Source organism: Mastomys coucha, unplaced genomic scaffold, assembly GCF_008632895.1.
Source record: "Mastomys coucha isolate ucsf_1 unplaced genomic scaffold, UCSF_Mcou_1 pScaffold21, whole genome shotgun sequence".
NCBI classification, from domain to species: domain Eukaryota; kingdom Metazoa; phylum Chordata; class Mammalia; order Rodentia; family Muridae; genus Mastomys; species Mastomys coucha.
Window position 1 is genome coordinate 154,442,282 of NW_022196904.1, and position 18,890 is coordinate 154,461,171.

At 36.8% G+C, this 18,890-nt stretch overlaps 1 protein-coding gene across 2 annotated transcripts in view; it reads right to left on the bottom strand.

Annotated features, from left to right (window-relative positions):
* Nucleotides 1-5,363: 5,363 nt before the first annotated feature.
* Nucleotides 5,364-18,890, bottom strand: part of Smc5 (structural maintenance of chromosomes 5) — a 66,562-nt gene continuing 53,035 nt past the window's right edge. The window contains exons 18-25 of one of the 2 annotated variants that reach the window (XM_031389957.1): nucleotides 16,808-16,933; nucleotides 14,156-14,200; nucleotides 13,650-13,745; nucleotides 13,038-13,142; nucleotides 12,719-12,838; nucleotides 9,115-9,294; nucleotides 8,944-9,039; nucleotides 5,364-7,937 (exon numbers count right to left, since the gene is read on the bottom strand). In XM_031389957.1, coding sequence (XP_031245817.1) covers nucleotides 7,794-7,937; nucleotides 8,944-9,039; nucleotides 9,115-9,294; nucleotides 12,719-12,838; nucleotides 13,038-13,142; nucleotides 13,650-13,745; nucleotides 14,156-14,200; nucleotides 16,808-16,933 — 912 coding nt within the window. In that variant the 3' untranslated portion in view covers nucleotides 5,364-7,793. The remainder of the gene's footprint in view (nucleotides 7,938-8,943; nucleotides 9,040-9,114; nucleotides 9,295-12,718; nucleotides 12,839-13,037; nucleotides 13,143-13,649; nucleotides 13,746-14,155; nucleotides 14,201-16,807; nucleotides 16,934-18,890) is intronic. The other variant, XM_031389958.1, reaches the window with a different exon arrangement.

Below are 18,890 nucleotides of genomic sequence, written 5' to 3' on the forward strand. Positions count from 1 at the left end.
GTACACTGAAGCTGTCTTCAGACACCCCAGAAGAGGGCATCAGATCTCATTATGGATGGTTATGAGCCACTATGTGGTTGCTGGGATTTGAACTCAAGACTTTCAGAAGAGCAGTCAGTGCTCTTAACTACTGAGCCATCTCTCCAGCCTGCCTTTGAGACTTTTATATCACTATGCCAATAGGTTCTCTTTCAGTTAGTGCTCAGTTTTGCCTCCAACTGAGGTAGCTACATCATGCATGACCTTTCAGGCTGGACTTCAGTTATATCAAGAAAAAACATACACTTCTTGTGCAAACAGAATGCTCTGTCCTATCTTTCTCTTCTTGAAAGGATGTAAAAGGTAGGGTTGTGGACTAAAGTGAGCATGGCATAAAGCTTATGTGAAGGTACTGTTGGAAAATATTTTGTTTTATTTACATTTATGCCATAAAATTTTCAATGATAAACTTAACACGGCCAGAAAATGAATCGTGTCTCATATCTTTTTCTGTACATTCTGAGTAAAACTTGTATTTGTCCTCATAATCAATGAGCCTTTGACAGTCACTGGAAATCAATGGATGACATAATCACGTGATAATGTAACTAGCAATAAATAAATGGTGCTAGGGAACTGCATATGCAAGGTAACTTATTTTGTTTTAGCACAAAGTCAGTGCTGTGGCATTTAAATTAGTAAGTGTTGTTCCCTTTTTCCCCTCAGAGAGGGATACATTATCCAGGAAGAACAGAGATGATAACCATAGCTGAACAGGAAACCATGGTATACTTATTGAACAGTATGTACATATATAGGTACTACCTCTCTACTCTTCATGAAAAAGTCATTAAACTATATGTACCTTATAATGGATTAATTTTATAGTAAATTTAAATGTTTTATAGCCAAAAAGCCTTTTTAAAAGACCAGGCAGAATTAAATTGTGTCATAAAGTGTTGGTTTTATAAGGATGTTTTTCCCCTCCACTTTTTTTGGAGACAAGGTAGTACTATGTAATTTGGTCTGGCCTGACTTCGAATTTGCGATCCTCTTACTTTAGCCTCCCTAGTGTTGGGTTTGCAGGCATGCACTACTCTGTATGTTCTATCTGTAATGTAGTCACATGAAATCAAAATCAAAACTGAGTTGGAGGTTTCCATGCTTCTCTACCACAGCAGCAACTATCCAAGGTAAATTAATTCATAAGGTTTATCCTGGCTTATAGTTTTAGGGGTTTTGGTACACCACTGGCTGGTTTATTGCTCGTCAGCTTATGCAAGGTGCTACTCCATGACAGAGAAGAGTGTTTACTTTATGGATGTTGTTAAGCATAAAGAAATAGAGTCAAGAGTCTTAATACACTCATAAATGGTACTGAGTGACCTAACTTCCTCCCACTAGCCCTATCTCCTAGGAGTTCCACCCTCTACCAACAGGTTACAGGTTGGGGACCACACCTTTTATTCATGGGCCTCTGAGGTATTTTCTAGATCCAAACTCTAGCAGTAGTGTATGTAGCTTAGTGACAGAGGTCTTCTTACATGAGCAAAGGTCCTAGCCCATGGTCACATGCGTAGTTAAACAATAGAATCAACCCTAAAACTCAAGTTGTTCTCTAAAAAAAATTTGAGGTTGGAGAGCCTAGACTGGGCAACACAATACATCCTTGGCTATAAAAAAAACTATAGCTGGGGAAATTAACTCAGTGTAAGAGCAATGCACTGCTCTGGTGGAGGACCTGGGTTTCTTTCTCAGCACCCACATGGCAGGAAATAACTGCCCACATTACCAGTTCCAGGGGATCAGATATCCTCTTATGATCTCTACAGGTACCAGGTACGCACATGGTACACAAACACACATGTAGGCAATATATTCACACACACTAAAAATAAAATGATCTGAATTTTCCTCTCAGTTTTTAATGTACCTAATTACTTCTTTCTCTCTCCTCCTCCTCCTCTCTCCCAATCCCCCACATCTACACTTTTCTTCTTTTATTTGCCATGTGAACATCTGTTCAAATCAGGTTATAAAGAACATCCTTTCTTCCCCTTAGTAACTATATTCTCTTAAGTGGATGTATGTATCACAATGAATTAATCCCCAATCTATACTGTTTAAAATAATATGAAATTTGGTATTTTCACACATCTAGAAATACATGTGAGAGAAAATACACAGTAAATATAAATTCCTATAAGAGAGTTTGCTAAGTTGACAGGGATATTCAAATACATGTGCTTACAATAAACAGGTATCAATATTACACTCATCAACAATGCCTATGTATCTTTCACTGTGAGCATGCCATCTTCCTGAGCTGCCATTCCCTGAACTCTTTCCAGGATACCACTTATCTCAATGTCTCAATACCACTTACTAGTTTCAACTTCATATAAGTCAATATAATCTTTCTCAGTTTTCTTCCTTGTAGGGGGGAAAAAAACACTTTAAAGCCTTGATGAAAATTAAGTGAGATGTTAAAAGACCAACCATTAGGCACATGAGAAACCAACATTGATTACGTTATATACAAATAGACCCTACACTTTCCCCCCACTTCTATTCTTTTTTTTTTTCTATTTTTTTATTAGATGTTTTCTTTATTTACAATATCTCCTTTCCCAGGTTCCTCTCCAAAAAAAAAAACCAAAACAAAACTCTTCCCTCCCCTCTCCCCACTTCTATTCTTGATATAGCAAGCATATTGGTGTTATTATTTATTCTCCGGTTTTCACTGCCTTTCTCATATACTCTGCCCACCATCATGTTTAACATAAACTCTTTTCAAAGACAGGAAGAACAATTTAACCTAAACAGAAAACAATCAACAAAGCACAGAAATTACCCTCTTTCAGAAGTAACCTTCAATGCAAACGGCTTCAAGTCATCATTAAAAAGATAGAGTAGCATAAAGACCTAGTGGGTAAGAAAGGTGGCTTAGAGGTTAAGAGCATATAGTACTCTGATGGAGGACCCAGGTTCGATTGCTAGCACCTACACATGGTAACTCCCAAGTCTCAGTCTAGGGGATCCAGTACCTTCTGGCTTCTGTGGGTCTGTGCATGCTGGCATAGACACATGATCATAAATAGAAATAAACACTAAAGACAAATTAAAACAAAAGTATCAAGACAAAATTATCCACTGTTTATAACTCACAGCAAAGATACCCAAAGACTGAGAATCAAATTATCAAAGTCAATCTATCAAGCAAAATGGAAGCCCAATACAAATTGCACAGCCAGTCTGATAAAACCCAAATTAGAAGAGACCAAGGTCATTGGATTTTACAACACCTTTAGTTCCTGCACTTAGGAAAGGCAAGCCTATCTGTGAGTTGAAGGCCAACTGGTCTACATAGCAAGTTTCAGGCCAGTTGGAGCTATAAGAAAAGATACAACAGGGGCTACTGAGAGATGCTTAGTCAATCAAAGCAGTTTTCACAAGGCAGGAAGCAGACAGACACGCTGCTGGAATAGTAGCTGAGATCTTTACATCCTGATCCACAGGCAGCAGGCAAGGGGTTGGTGAGGGAGGAGGAAAGAGACAGGCAGATAAGACAAACTAGAACTGAGACACGGGGCCTGGCCTGGGCTTTTGAAACCTAAATCCCACACATTAAGCAAAATAAAGTCAAATACTTCATGTTTCTTCTCACATGCTGAACATAGATTTAAATGTTTATGTGCGGACATGTGTATGAGAGAAATGAAACTAGAAAGGGGAATATGAGTCCTTAAAGAAGACAGGGAAATGGGAATGAAGAATACATGACTGGAAAGCAGAAAACAGCACTGGGAAAGAAGGAAGGGGGTGGGGGATGAAGAAGAGCAGCAAATAGAGAACGGACAGGAACAGAATACAATGACATGCAAACATGTATTAAAATACCAAAATGAGCCGGGCAGTGGTGGCGCACACCTTTAATCCCAGCACTTGGGAGGCAGAGGCAGGTAGATTTTTGAGTTTGAGCCCAGCCGGGTCTACAGAGAGTGAGTTCCAGGCCAGCCAGGGCTACACAGAGAAACCTTGTCTTGAAAAACAAAAACAAAAAAACCAAAACAACAACAACAAAAAAAACAAATATTACTCAGCATGCTACCCTGAAAATTAAATAGAAGGGAAGAGGTTACCACTGGCTGGGGTAAAATGGAAAGTCAGTCTGAATAGATATGTCATGTTAGGGTTACAGTGAATGGCTAATACATACAAATGATGACTGCACAATATTGTAGATATATGCCACTGAACTGCGTACTTTAAAATGATAAAATTTACATTACGGTCATTTCCCACAATAAAGGAAGGAGAGGAGAAATAAAACGAATTCATTCCTTCAATTGTTTCACTAAGAATAAAAAGAAGCTCAAATTGTCAACAGTCAAACCTCCTAAGTATACACAAGTATACTAATGTGCCTTCCTAAAATATATGGCTGACTATAAGTAATGAGGCAAACTAGTATAAATAAGTTAGAGTCATCTGACTCATATTCAGATTTCATGAAAGTAATATGGTATGTGAAATACTTGTATCTATAATGTAAAGTCCATCACTATCTGCATCCTGTGAACAATTAACATGACTAACAGAAAAACTTAGTTTTGCTTTGAATTCAGACATAGTACTTCATAGCTCAAAAGATTTTTACTAAGGAAAAAAGTAATGATTAATAAAGTACCAACTATGAAGCTAGGCTCCTTCACAAGCCTGATTCTCATCTACAATCTGTGAATTAGATATGCCCTCATCTTGCTCGTGTGGAAGCAGCTGAATGACTTATCTGAATGCAAGTGGTAAAGCAATCTGATTCAAGATACACTTTAAAAGGTTGCTTGAGTAATAAGTCAGTGTAAGAAATGGTAAGAAAACTTGGCAGCTGTGCACGGTTTTAGGAAAGCCAGTTTCAACAACAACAGTTATACTTGCCTTCCAGCATGGCTTCTTTGGATGCTTTCAAGCTTTTCCCATGTTTACTGCTATTAGATTCTAATTCCACTGCAAATGGACAAAAGACTACGTTTTTATCTTTGGAACAAAAATAGGCTGTTAAAAACTGAATCATTAGCCGGGCGGTGGTGGCGCACGCCTTTAATCTCAGCACTTGGGAGGCAGAGGCAGGTGGATTTCTGAGTTCGAGGCCAGCCTGGTCTACAGAGTGAGTTCCAGGACAGCTAGGGCTACACAGAGAAACCCTGTCTAGGAAAACCAAAAGAAAAAAAAAAAAAAAAAAAAAAAAAAAAAAAAAAAAAAAAAAGCCAACTGCATCATTAATAGTAAATACTCGAACAGACACTGATTTTTTTTTGTAATCCTGAAAATAAAGTCTTTTAAGAAATTTAAAGTATTAAAATACTCTCATCTTAAATAACCTATACCAATGGAAAAATACATATTTATTATCAACAAAGTAGCATTTACAACATAGTTTTAATCAGTTACATTTACACAAACCAGAATGAAGTGATGCCCCTCATGTGCTACAGGCTTATATCCAAGGCTATTGGAAAACAGCAAGAAATCTCTTTTTGGGACTGAAGAGATGGCTCAGTGGTTAAGTCTACTGGCTGGTCTTCCACAGGACCCAGTTTCTATACCCAACACCCACATAGCAGCTCACAACTATCTTTAACTCCACTCCGAGGAGATCTGATGCTCTTTTCCAGCCTTAGCAAGTACCAGGTATATAGACAAACATGCAGGCAAAACAACTATTCACATAAAATAAATAAAACTTACAAAACAAGAAGACAATCTTTTTTTTTTTTGAAAATGAGAAACTTTCTAACAGAGACTGACCTCAGGCAAATCAATGTAAAAATTTAGTCATTAAAAATATTTGTAACTGTCAGGTTTTAAATATTTTATTTATCAAATCAGGCTTTTACTTGGAATTTTTACAATTTGAATATAATTTAAAAAATCAACAGTTGCAAAAAATGACATTATACTGTTTGACTATGTTAAATATGATAAATGATACATAATTTATCCTTCCCAGCCCAAAATTCAATATAAAACAACATTAATTTTGCTCTCTCAAAGCTTATAAGCATGATATGTAATTGTTTGTGGCATGTATAAACTGAAAAGGAATCACTGATGTGAGTTTTAAGTATGTTTTGTTTTTGTTTCACATTGAAATGATAAAAACAATCAAGTACATATCAGTGAAGATATTATATCAGAAATCCAAGCAACAACACAAATGTTTAGTAATACGCTTCACTAATATGCTACCAAGTTTTTTTAATTTTTCAACTTGTTCATGCTGATAAAAATGTTATTAAAAATATTTTTATACTACATGTATGAGACTTAGTTTAAGAGGGAAGGGTTCTTTTACAAGTTTTAAAAAGAAATACAACTTCTAAAAAAGAAAATGTCTAAGTGAGAGGACATAAACTCATGTTCCATTATTTTTTAACCTAATAAAAATGTAAATTTCATTGGCTATTACAATAATATACAAAGTCCAAACTTTATTTAGTCTAGCAAGTCAAAAACATAATTTTGTCAGTACCATCAAAGTTATGATTCAGTCCACTATTCAAAGACATTTCTATTTTCCTTCAAGATTTAGTTTTGTAAAAGAAAAGAATTTGATTGGCATTGTTAATTGGTATTCTCAGAGAAAAATAAATGGTTTTCAATTAATATTTTCAAGATGGAAGAAAACAATTTAGATGAGATTTTTCTAAAATACAGGGTATAAGGAAGGACCTACAAATTCTAAAAACATGATTTGAAACCAATCAATTCTTTGCCTTCACTCTTTCCATAGCACTGAGAAAATTCAAATACAAATTGTAAAAACCTGTATATGAAATCTTAAGAAAAATCTTACTAAAAGTAATTATAAAAATGCTTTTTAAAAATTTAAGATGTAAAATACATTTGACTTTAAATTAAACAAACAAACATAAAAACCCTACCACAACAGTTACACTTTAACTACTGTCACCTGATTTCATCCTGCCAATGACTGAGCCACATTCTGTATCATCTTTACCTTGTGACCTCTCAAAGTCCTCCTGTCATTTTGAAGCCCCATGCATATGTTTTCCCAATTCTTTGAAATAGCAATAAAAGTTGCCTATAACATATTTTCTATGAAAATAAGGGAACTTTTTTTTTTAACACAAAGAAATGAACAGATCTGCCATCAATCACTATCTATTAAGCAGATATTTATTCCCATACTAGTTTTTTTTTTGTTTTTTTTTGTTTTTTTTGAGACAGGGTTTCTCTGTGTAGCCTTGGCTTCCATACTAGTTTTTAAAAACTAAATGTAATACTGGAAGAAAAGTGGGACTTCTAATCCTGAGTTGCCTTTACTCTCTTAAAGTCAGAATGCTCTGCAATCAGCACTCGGCACTGTTTAGTTAGTAAACGCTCTGGGAATGAAACCCCACTCTGTCATACCTTTGATTTGCAACAAGAAATAGCCTTTTCTGTTATGACACACAAAACCACTCAAACTTATGACCTTCCTGCCTCCCCCTCCTAAATGCTGGGCTAGATGTGTGCCACCACAACCGAGGAGCAGCACAAAGCTTCACACAGCAATCCCGTGCTCCCAGAGGACTAATGAGACAAGGTCCACCAAAACTGAAGACTTAGTTTTCACTAGAAAATGTTCCAGAGTCACTGTGGTCCTCACTTTATCATCCTATTCGTTTTTAAAGCAGGTTTCCAAAAATAACCAATCTTTCTCTTTCAATAAATCTGCTAACTTTTATTCACTTAGGCGACATGTATAAACAGTTAAACGAAAAAACCTTTGAAGGCCCCTCCCTTTCCTTTCACTGAGAAGGCTGAGTGAAGGTAATCCTTCTGCGACGCCTCTGAAAAGCCTTTAAATTCCATCGGTTTGGCTCCAGCATATGAGGACCATTGTAGACAAACAATACTGTCATCTTTTCAGAATAAGGAAGATTTTGTAGAAGCTGTAAGGATTGAAACAAATTGCCATATAATTAAAGTATATACTCAGAAACAAAGTTTTTCAGCCTTATATATGTTCAAATTCATTAACTTGTCAGACTATGATAGCTCCCCAAATAAGCATATCTGAAGCCTGGCCTAACTACTGACCTGAAATATCCAGTTGCCTGGAAATCCTCTCTATTCACAAGGTAACTAGGAGTATATACTTCCTAGGCACACCATGCAAGAGTGTGCACTGAAAACACTTCTTAACTTATGGCTAAGCATAAGTTCAGACTGGTAGTTTGAAACATGCGAGGGAGGTTTGGTTTCTAAACCAAGGAGTTTGGTAAGAAACAGAATAGGGGCAGGTCTGAATAGCCCACAAATCTGTTAAAAGTTAAAAGAAATGTACATTTAGGTGGACTCTCCAATGAGTTGCTTGTAAATATTTAGTTGAAAAAGGGAAAAAAATGTGATTACTAATAAAAGCAAACTTAAATATATTTACTTAATAACTTACCCATAGCACTATATTTAACAAAAGAAAAATTCCATTTTCAACAGTTCTAGGTTATGGAAAATTCTCTATGAAGATTATTATGCTGTTGTAAAAGCTGATCTGTCAGTACTTAGAGCCAGGGTAGTGGCTCTGGGCAGTCAGAACAGGCGCAGTAGGTGGCATGACAGAGAAGGCTAGAGAGTTCTGGGCTTTGCATTCCCAGTAGTCTCTTAGCAAAAAAGATTTTTTTTAGAAGGGCAATGACTATCAGAAACAAGAATGAAGTTTACGTTCTGGAACATTATGATGTCCCCCTCTACCACTTCCTTAGATGGCAGATGACGTTTCCAATTATGTATGTCACTCAACTTGTCTCTCCTATGAGTGTAAACATTACCACAATACTTTAGCTTCACTTTTAGGAGTTTCCTGCTCATATTTACATCTCAGCCCCAATCTGCTGCAACTCTAGGACACTGGAGGGCATCTAAGTGCATGACTCCTGCGAGTGTGTCACTACTCACCTTGGGTGTGATGAAGAAGTACTGGGATGTGTTCTCTTTACAGGCAGTGTTCACAACCATTTCAAATACTCTCCGCTCATTAATTGGGTCCATACCCTAAAACCATAAAAACAGTACTTGTTACATCTGTACCTATTAGAGGATGCAGCTCCCTCAGTGGAGTCACTGTACCTGATTAATCTCATCAACTACTCTGAATGGACATCTGTTAAGCTCCTGGAGTGCCATCAAGTACAGCATGGTAGAGACACTTCTTTCACCTCCACTCTGATGATGAGGAGTTAATTCATGCAGCTGAGTACTACTGCGAAATTTCACTCTAATCCGGATTCCGTATTTATCATAATCTTCCTGTAAAACATAAAAAGTTGGAAAATGAGTGCTGTCTCTGGTGATTTCAAACCATATCAAATATCATAAAATTTAAACAATTATTGCCTAAAAAAATCTAATAGTCCCCAAGTGCCTACATGGGTGTGCACACATACAAATGTAAATTTTAATATAAAAAAAAGATTGTATTTGGTGTTATATTATAACTTTTGTCAACTCTGAGACCACTCTAAGGTTTATTTACTTCTCTTAGCCATTTGAGGTCATTCAGATTCAAATTTACCTTAAGAGTGAATTATCTAACACTAGTTAAAAGTTAACTACTTAAACGGTGTAAGATAAGTGTCTAATCAAGAGAAACACAGTACAAGAAACAGGTAATTCAACAGTCAAAGTTTTAAAACATAAAAAGAGGTAAAGTTAGCTTCAATTGTGTATTTTATTAATTTAAAATGTCATTTTAACATCACAATATAAAATGTTATCAATGAATATTTTATATTTTTATACACTAAATCTTTGAAATTGTATGTATGTAGCATGTATTCATAGAAGAGGCCTAAGAGCAGCAAAAAGTGTTTTATTTGTTCACTATTTTAATTTGGGTATCATCAATTAATTATAAAGAAGGTGTGGAAATTACATATGGATGAAAGAGAATGTCAGTGGAATGGGGCAGCTCATGGGATGGCACTTCAACAGTTAATCCAGTCCACATTCTTTATAAGAATGTCACCACCCCTAACTGATGCCATTTATAACTGATATGGCGTCTCCATATTCTGGAGGAAGAACTGTGTATCAACTCTCACATTAAGTGGCTGAATCTTTCCACCCTTTCCTTTACATTCCTATCTAATGGCTACTATTGCTGCTGGCAATACTTTTCCTTGAGTCATTTCTGGAAGGACGCTGCCACCATTGGTTACAGTTTTGGTTGCTTTATTTTCAACAATACTTTGTCAAACAGCATAAGATACTTTCTCAAAGCTTGTCCTGCCAAGTTTGGACTCTGCTCTGGCTCTGCTACTATAAGGAGAGAACTGTGTTCCAGTTCTGGACATATAAGAAAGCAAGAGCTTCCTTTTATGAACCACAAATTGCTTCATACATAAATACAAAAGGAATCAGGTAATACCTTAAAAATTTTAGAAACAGTACCTTTAATCTGTTCACCTTCCCTTTCAAACCCCTCAAGTAAACAAATTATATTACTGTAATGATTTGTAATGGTTTTAATTTCTAAGTTACTTTTAAACCATATTTCTTCATTGTCACTGATGGTCCTTTTGACTGCCTCGTTCTAGCTTCTTCCATTTCACTGAAGGCTCCAGTTAAAGAAGCCAGTTCTGGACCCACTACTGAGGAGGCCAGAACAGAAAGAGGACACAGGGAAAGGATGAGAAGAGGGAAGGTCTGGAAGAACACACTACAAGGGAAGAGAAGTTTTTCTAGAGCAGTGCACAGAAAACAGACTCTTAAGAACAGTACAGGCTGAAGGAAGAGCCCCATGCAAAGGATATAATTATAAAGGATGGGATTTCTGTGCACAGGCCTCACCTAGTCTACTTGAGCACATTTATACCCACACAGGCAAGCTACTGATAAACATCCTGCTGTTACTTTGAGTAGGATGAAGTTCCCAGTAATCAAACTTATCTAAGAGCTTAGGCTATGTCTGGGATTATTAGATAAGGAATCTGATTTTTTGCCACTTGACAGCCATGTGACCCTCAGTAAAATTACTATGTTTCAGTTTGTTTTTTACATAGGGTAGATTGAAGTTCCTGCTTCATAGGACATTTATAAGAGATTGAACAGCTGGGGTGGGGTGGGGTGAGGTGACGAATGCCTTTAATCCCAGCACTTGGGAGGCAGAGGCAGGTGGATTTTCCAGGTGAAGCCAGCCCGGTCTACAAAGTGAGTTCGACAACAGTCAGGGCTACACAGAGAAACCCTGTTTCAAAAAACCAAACCCAAACCCAAACCCAAAAAGATGATCCGAAGAGATTAAGCAAGATAAATTTAGGAAAGGAAGCATCTCAGAAGTTAAGTATTGTCCATATATCTCTTAGTTACAGTAAGGCAAGGACTGTGTGGTAAACTGCTATGGAAGGGTCTAAAACCTCAAACCTAGGACTTATAATAAAATGGTATTGTTGCTTCACATGAAGCAGAAGGGAACTTGTGAGGCAAAATTCCTCAAAGGACAAAATGATGCTATTTTGTTTTATATGTAAAAGAATGAAAACTTGAACATTTGTGAAAATCTAAAATTTTAAAGATATTAAAATATTCTTAATATCTTGACTTTTATTTAAAAGAAATTTCACCTTGGAAACATTATGACACATGCAAATGAGAATAAATGCCCTCAGTGTACCAGCAAAACCTGTTAATTAAGATCAAAAGATGGTGAGATGGCTCAATGGGTAAGACCACTGACTGCTCTTCCCAAGGTCCTGAGTTCAGATCCCAGCAACCACATGGTGGCTTACAACCACCCTTAATGAGAACCGACACCCTCTTCTGGTGCGTCTGAAGACAGCTACAGTGAATTGCAGGGCTGGAGCAAGCAGAGGTCCTGAGTTCAATTCCCAGTAGCCACACATATGATGGCTCACGGCCATCTATACAGCTACAGTGTACTCATATACATAAAAAAAATATCAAAAGATGGCTAGCTAGCCTTTTGTCACTTACACTCCTACCCGACTGATTCCACTTTCCCAATGATATTCAGAGAAATGCAGTCGTTTCTTCTCCCTTCCCTCACCTGCTTACAGTGCTCGGAACTGAAGCCAGGGCTCACATAGCTAAGCATACATGATCACTTCATTACATCTTCAGCCCTTCTTTATATAATTTTTCTTCATAAAAATTTTGTTCTATTTAAAATAGCAGTGCACAAAGCTATAGTTCAAGGAACTAGCTATTACCTATTTTCTTCCAAATTTGTGATAAAAAAGAAACTAAGAAAACTAAGAAAACTGAGCATGGTAGTGGAAGCCAAGTAGGTAGAGGCCAGATCGTCAGGGGAGTTCAATGTCATCTCTGCCTACACTGCAAGTTCAAAAAATTAGAAAACACCCCCCAACACAAAAAACAAACTCAACCTCACTGATATAAACTATATTCCAGTTGCATCTGCTAATGTGTTTATGGCTCTTCAGTTGAGCAGTGGTAGATTTATAAAGTGCTGTACTCATTCAACACAGCTGAGTAACCATTCCCTCATACAAGGCATTAGCCACTTCAATAAACACCACCCTAACCCCAATCCAAGCAAATCTAACGTTAGAAACCCATAGGTCATCTATTTCCTCTGTAATTTTTCAGTAAGCAAAAATTTCATGTATAATTCCAAAGGAAACAAATTTACATGTACTCCTTGCACATAATTAAAATTACTGGTCATAAAATACATCCCAAATGCAAGTACCTCGTTTTCTGTATGAAGATCAACTTCACCAGCACATTGCATGGAACTAAAAAAGTTGCTGAACTTCTCATTGATTTTTTCTACTAGCTCCTTTAAGGGGTTTAGCCACCTTTCTTTCACCTGCAAGTAAGAGACAAAACAAAACGAAACTGAAAGCAGTACTATTCATTTTGATATAAAACTTTATACAAAACCAATTTTATAACAGTCAATCTGGTTATAAAAATACTTTTTGTCTCAGGAGAATAAAATTTATGTTGTATAGTTTGTACACTCATCCCATTAATGGTAAACACATAAGGAAAAGGATTAAAATTACCTGCGAAATGTTTTCCCTGTATTCATCTAGTTCGACTTTCTTCCCCTTTAGTTCTTCAGTTAACTGCTGTATTTCTATTTCTCTTTTTGTGTACTCCTCAACCACCTGGTTGAAAAAACTTCTTTAAGAAAAATTTATCAAAGTATAAAATTACATAAAAATTTGCATCAATTAAACTACTAGCTAAAAATGCCATGGTGTTGCATTATTTATACACAATTAATTTATACTACAGAATAAATACTGAAAGTGTTACTTTTTAATCCTTGAAAAAATACACACTGCTGTATTTCAAGTTAACTCAACTATTCTTTTTATAAAGAAAAGGCACAGAACACTGTGTTCCTTAGGAAGACTCTATTTAAAATTCTAATAGATTCAGAATCTGGCATTTAAGGCATTGTTCCTGCTGTCTAGCTTATTATTACCCAGAGCTCCAGTACAGTGTGGGAGGCAAGTACTGGAAAGAACTTTGTGTGTGTGTGTGTGTGTGTGTGTGTGTGTGTGTGTGTATGCACACAGGGGTACACACAGGCATGTACATGTGCATATGTGCACCAAGGAAGATGGCAGTATAAGAACTATAGGATGGAAACAGAGGAAGAGGCATACCGAAGGATTTAGTCCTGTGAAGCAGGAAGCTCTTGATCTTTCTTCAGTTAATAATGCATCAATTTCATCCAATGTGTTTGGGAGATCTTGAAAAGCCTATAGAGGAGGAAAAAAATCATTAAAAATGGAATAGTGAAGTTTATTAGAATAGTTAAAAGGAAGTAATTTGCTACATATCTACTATCTGATTAATAGCATGCTAGCACATAGCAATACAAAAGAATCTTAAAGAGGGCATTTTCTCTTTAAAAGGCTTACACTTTAAAAGAAAAGATGTATACATGTTGGATAGTACCTTAAGGCAATGTATTGATGTCGAATCTAAAATAAGCAGTACATATCACATTGGCTTTGGAATACAAAATAATGAAGTGTCAGTTCATGCTACATGAGAATTAAAAGAGTTCAAAGGCCTATAATTTATCTCTGGGTCTGAAAGCAATGGCTAGGGAAAAGCAATGCAAAAAGGAGATAACAATTTGGAAAGAAGAATGAGTACTGCATACCATGGGGGGTGAGGAGCTGTGTCCATTTGGAATGGTGGGTACTTGCTGAATTGGTAGAATGGGTCCAGAATATGTGGGGCATTGAAAGAGAGCAAGAAGTTAGAGCTTTATACTGTACTTATGAAGACCTACAAAAGCATCCTTACAACTCAATCACTGAGACAGAATTTCATCAAGATTATCTTCTGAACCTATGCAAAGAGATTCACTAGGGTAGTCACTTTCCTACAAGGAGAGGCATGCAGTACACTCTTTTGTCTAGCACAACCTGCAGAGCTCTTATAGTAAAAGGTATGCAATGAATCTGAAGCCTGAAAAAAAGGTCTGATGAATTGTATGTATTAACTGGATAAACTTAACCCTCCTGAACCTAGTCCAATCTCTGCAAAGGCCTCTAGTATTTGTTATGTATGTGTGCTATATCCTTGACTTGTGTGTAGAGGTGTGAGTTTATGTTCCAACCCTTACTTGTGTGTAGAGGTGTGAGTTTATGTTCCAACCCTTACTTGGTATCTTCACCACACTCTAACAGGCATACTAAGTTTATAATATTGAAACATAATCTCTACATCATCCACCTTCCCCACCACTGTAAGCAAACCAATTTCTCATCAAGAATTAGCTTGACACTTTGTTCAGGCAAAAATTGAGGAGTTCTCTCTTACCTCTGTCACGTCTATCACTGAAGTAAAACTCCTTCCTCTCCCATTCCTTTGTGCTACTACATTAATCTCATCCCTGGTCAAAAATAATAACCCTATAGGGGTTTCCTTGCTTCTTTTCTTAAAGTTCTATTCTTTGCAGAGCAGCTAAGAGTATTCATCTACAAACTGATTTTAATAACAGTATTCTTGTGTTTAAAATTGCCAGTGGATTCTATCTTAAAGAGAAGAGAGCCCAGGGTAAGGGATACAGATTAGTGGTGGAATACTTGCCTAATCTCTGAACACTAAAAGTGGGTGGGTGGGGAATCCAAACTCCTTGTATATTCTATAAGGTCATATTAATCTAAACCTTCTTCTCTGCTGGGAATTTTATTTTATTTTAAAACAGTGTTTCTCTGTTGTGGCCTTGTCTGTCCCAGAACAAAGTATGTAGACCAGACAGGCCTCAAACTTGGAAATCTGTCTCCTTCTGCCTCCTGAGTTTTGGGACTAAAGGCATGTGCCACCACCACCATGCTGGAATGTAATTTTAATCTCACCAAGATTCCTTTTAACACCCGGCAAACACATGCACCTCAGCAGCTTCATATGAGCTCCTTCTTTACTTGGGGTACACCCCTACTTGACTGAATTCTTCTCTTCACCCAAGACTTATCTAAAATAGTAACATTTCAAAAAAACATTCCCTAAGTAGCTGCCCATCCTTGCAACATTAGTCGTCACCTTAGCTTTCCTTATTCTCTCTTGCTGCCTGATCTGATTATCTGTTTCATGTTGCTTAGTCTGTTCTCCAACCCAGAGTCCAAGTTCCAGTGAGGAAAGCACATATGTACTACTTAATAACTGGTCATAGCAGCCAATCAATATATTTTAATATATTATTTTCTGATTTCATTCTTTCAAAAATAGTGTAACTTCTGGGGAGGCACGGTTGAAACAGAGTTCAGTTCTATCTGTAGGCATTGAACTTGGGATCATTCTGCCTCCACCTCCCAAGTGCTGGTATTATAAACAACTGCCACTATGCCCAGCACACAAAAAAACCTATAACTTATAGTATATATATCACACCAATATCTTATTAAAGCAAAACATATTTTAGATGCATTCTACAATTATCTTTAGAAACAAATCTCTCAATTAGTTTTATGAATTTTTGTTAAATTCTTACTCTGTACCTAAACAAAACCATGCCCTGTGGTTTTTATGTATCTGGTAATATAAAATAACACCTTCCAGGATATGACAACTACAATCTATACTAGCCCTTTTCTATGCTTCGTGGGCACTTCATCATCTATGAAAATTGATACATTTAAGATTTTTAAAAGTACACAATATTACTATTTAAAAATGTACTTGTAGCTAGTTTGATATTCCTTTGAGTAGGTATGCAGAAAAGGTTTCAGTGTCAGATAAAGCCTAGGAACACAAGGGACAAAATAAATGGCCGAGTGTGAACTGAAAGGTAGCACTGCTTAGGTGGACTTTGACATACCAGCACATAACTGAAAGAAGGTATCATCTCTGAAGATTCAGCATCTGAAAACCCCTAGAGACAGACTTCTTTAAAAAAACAAAACAAAACAAAAACTCACTTGCCTTTGTCTTTCTCAGTATCAGCCTTGCTTACTGTTTGTCAAACACAAATTACTTACTAGTTTCCATGGATGTTTTACATTCCAACAATCCCTCTCAATGATGGTTAAGAGGGAAAAAGACTTTAATTGTGAAAATGAATGCTATGTTGTCATTTTAAGATAATGCCATACTTTAAAACTAAGCAAAGATTGCTGACTAAATCTGAGAGAAAGTAAGTTAATTGAAGTTACTTTATGTATCTGATCTCTGGTATAAGAGTGGGAAAAGGCATAGTTTTAAATACCACTTTGTGTTTTCATGTCTTGTGTCTATGCCTCGAGTAGGACATCTTAAACTTAAAAATCTGTGTTATGTCAAATGCAGCATTATTTATTTTTATACTTACTGTCTGGAATTCTTGTGGAACGGCTTGGTCTGCACTCAGGTTACATACTTGCCTAGCTCTCTTCATAAGTTCCTTGCACTTCTGCAACAATCTCTGTCTGTTGTCATCCAATTCAATGAACTGTTGCTATTAAAAAAATAATATTTCAGAATGTTACTACTAAATTAGAGGCTTGTTGTATAAAACAATCACATATCTAGTAAATTGCTGAATTCTGATTATGATAACCATGTCATCTAAACCACGACTTTTTTCATTATAAAAATGCATTAGTCTTTTATTATGAAGATTTAAAGATTTTATTATATATATATATATATAAAATATATATATGATATATATATATATTTTTGGTTTTTCGAGACAGGGTTTCTCTGTATAGCCCTGGCTGTCCTGGAGCTCACTCTGTAGACCAGCCTGGCCTCGAACTCAGAAATCCACCTGTCTCTGCCTCCCAAGTGCTGGGATTAAAGGCATGCGCCACCACTGCCTGGCTTATTATAAAATTTTTTATTAAAAGATTTTATTATAAAACTTTAAAAATATCAAAGCATTTCTCTAATATGTAAGAACTCTAAAGTTTATTCTTTTGTAAATGTTTAATTTTAATGAAACATTATCATACACAGGCTTCACATAAGAAAACATAGAATCCAAATATAAATTTAAAAATTACCTTTAATAACTTTTCAAATATGTTTTACCTATTTATCATTCATTCATGGACTTATTCATTTCCCCAGCAGTTAATTAGCAAGATCTATGAGATGCCAATCTGTATTAAGTACTGAGTGGTGAATATAGAAAGACCAACAGGACCATCCTAACAGAAACAGACATTATCTGAGTACCCTTGGATGGGTGCTTCCTACCTAAGTTTTCTCTCCTTTCCCTATTCCCCAATCCTACTCCATTTTGGGGAGGTAGGGCTGTAGAAGCAGGGTCTTTTATTTTTTTTAAGATTTATTTTATTTATTTTATGTGTATGAGTACATTGTAGCTGTACAGATGGCCATGAGCCATCATGTGTATGGCTGCTGGGACCTCTGCTGGCCCCGCTCACTCTGGTGTAATTCACTGTAGCTGTCTTCAGACGCACCAGAAGAGGGTGTCAGATCTCATTACGGGTGGTTGTGAGCCACCATGTGGTTGCTGAGATCTGAACTCAGGACCTTTGGAAGAACAGTCAGTGCTCTTACTCAGTGAGTTATCTCGGCAGCCCAGAAGCAGGGTCTTATGTAGCCCAGACTGGCTTCAAACTTATGTTGCCAAGAGTGACCTCCTGATCCTCGTGCTTCCCAAGTTAGGGGATTACAGTTACATGCCTTACGCCTAGACCTTGTATCTCTTATTTCCCACACTACACAGTAACAGGTTGAAAAGGGGGATAGAGAGATGGCTCACAACTGCCTATAACTCCAGGTCTAGGGGATCCTCTGCGCTCCATATGCATATACCCAAGACCCTAAATACATATATTTTAAAAAGGCAAAAAATCATTTATTCATTCATTCACTTATTTATTTATTGACTTATTTATTTATTTATGTTTTGAGACATGATTTCTCTGTGTAGTCTTAACTGTCCCAGAATTAGCTCTGTAGACTAGGCTAACCACGAACTCAAAGATCTGCTTGCCACCGCCCCCACTGAGTGCTGGAATTATAGGTGTGTGCCACCACCACTAGGCCAGGTAAAATTATTTTTAAAAAAACGAATTAAAAAAATCATTAAAAGTTTACACATTTAGATATTAATAATTCCCACATTCATGCCTGCCTGTAAGAAGCCTTACCCACTTTGCTGTGAGAGTGTGCCTCCTAGGAATATCAGAAGCTCCACCTGTAAAGTCTCACCAACATGGCTGCCCAAATGTGAGTTAAAGCCAGGCAGTGGTGGCACACACCTTTAATCCCAGCACTTGGGAGGCAGAGGCAGGTGGATTTCTGAGTTTCAGGCCAGCCTGGTCTATAGAGTGAGTTCCAGGACAGCCAGGGCTACACAGAGCAACTCTGTCTTGAAAAACCAAAACAACAACAACAACAAAGTGAATTAAAGTCCACGGAGCCTCAGTTGTGCACAA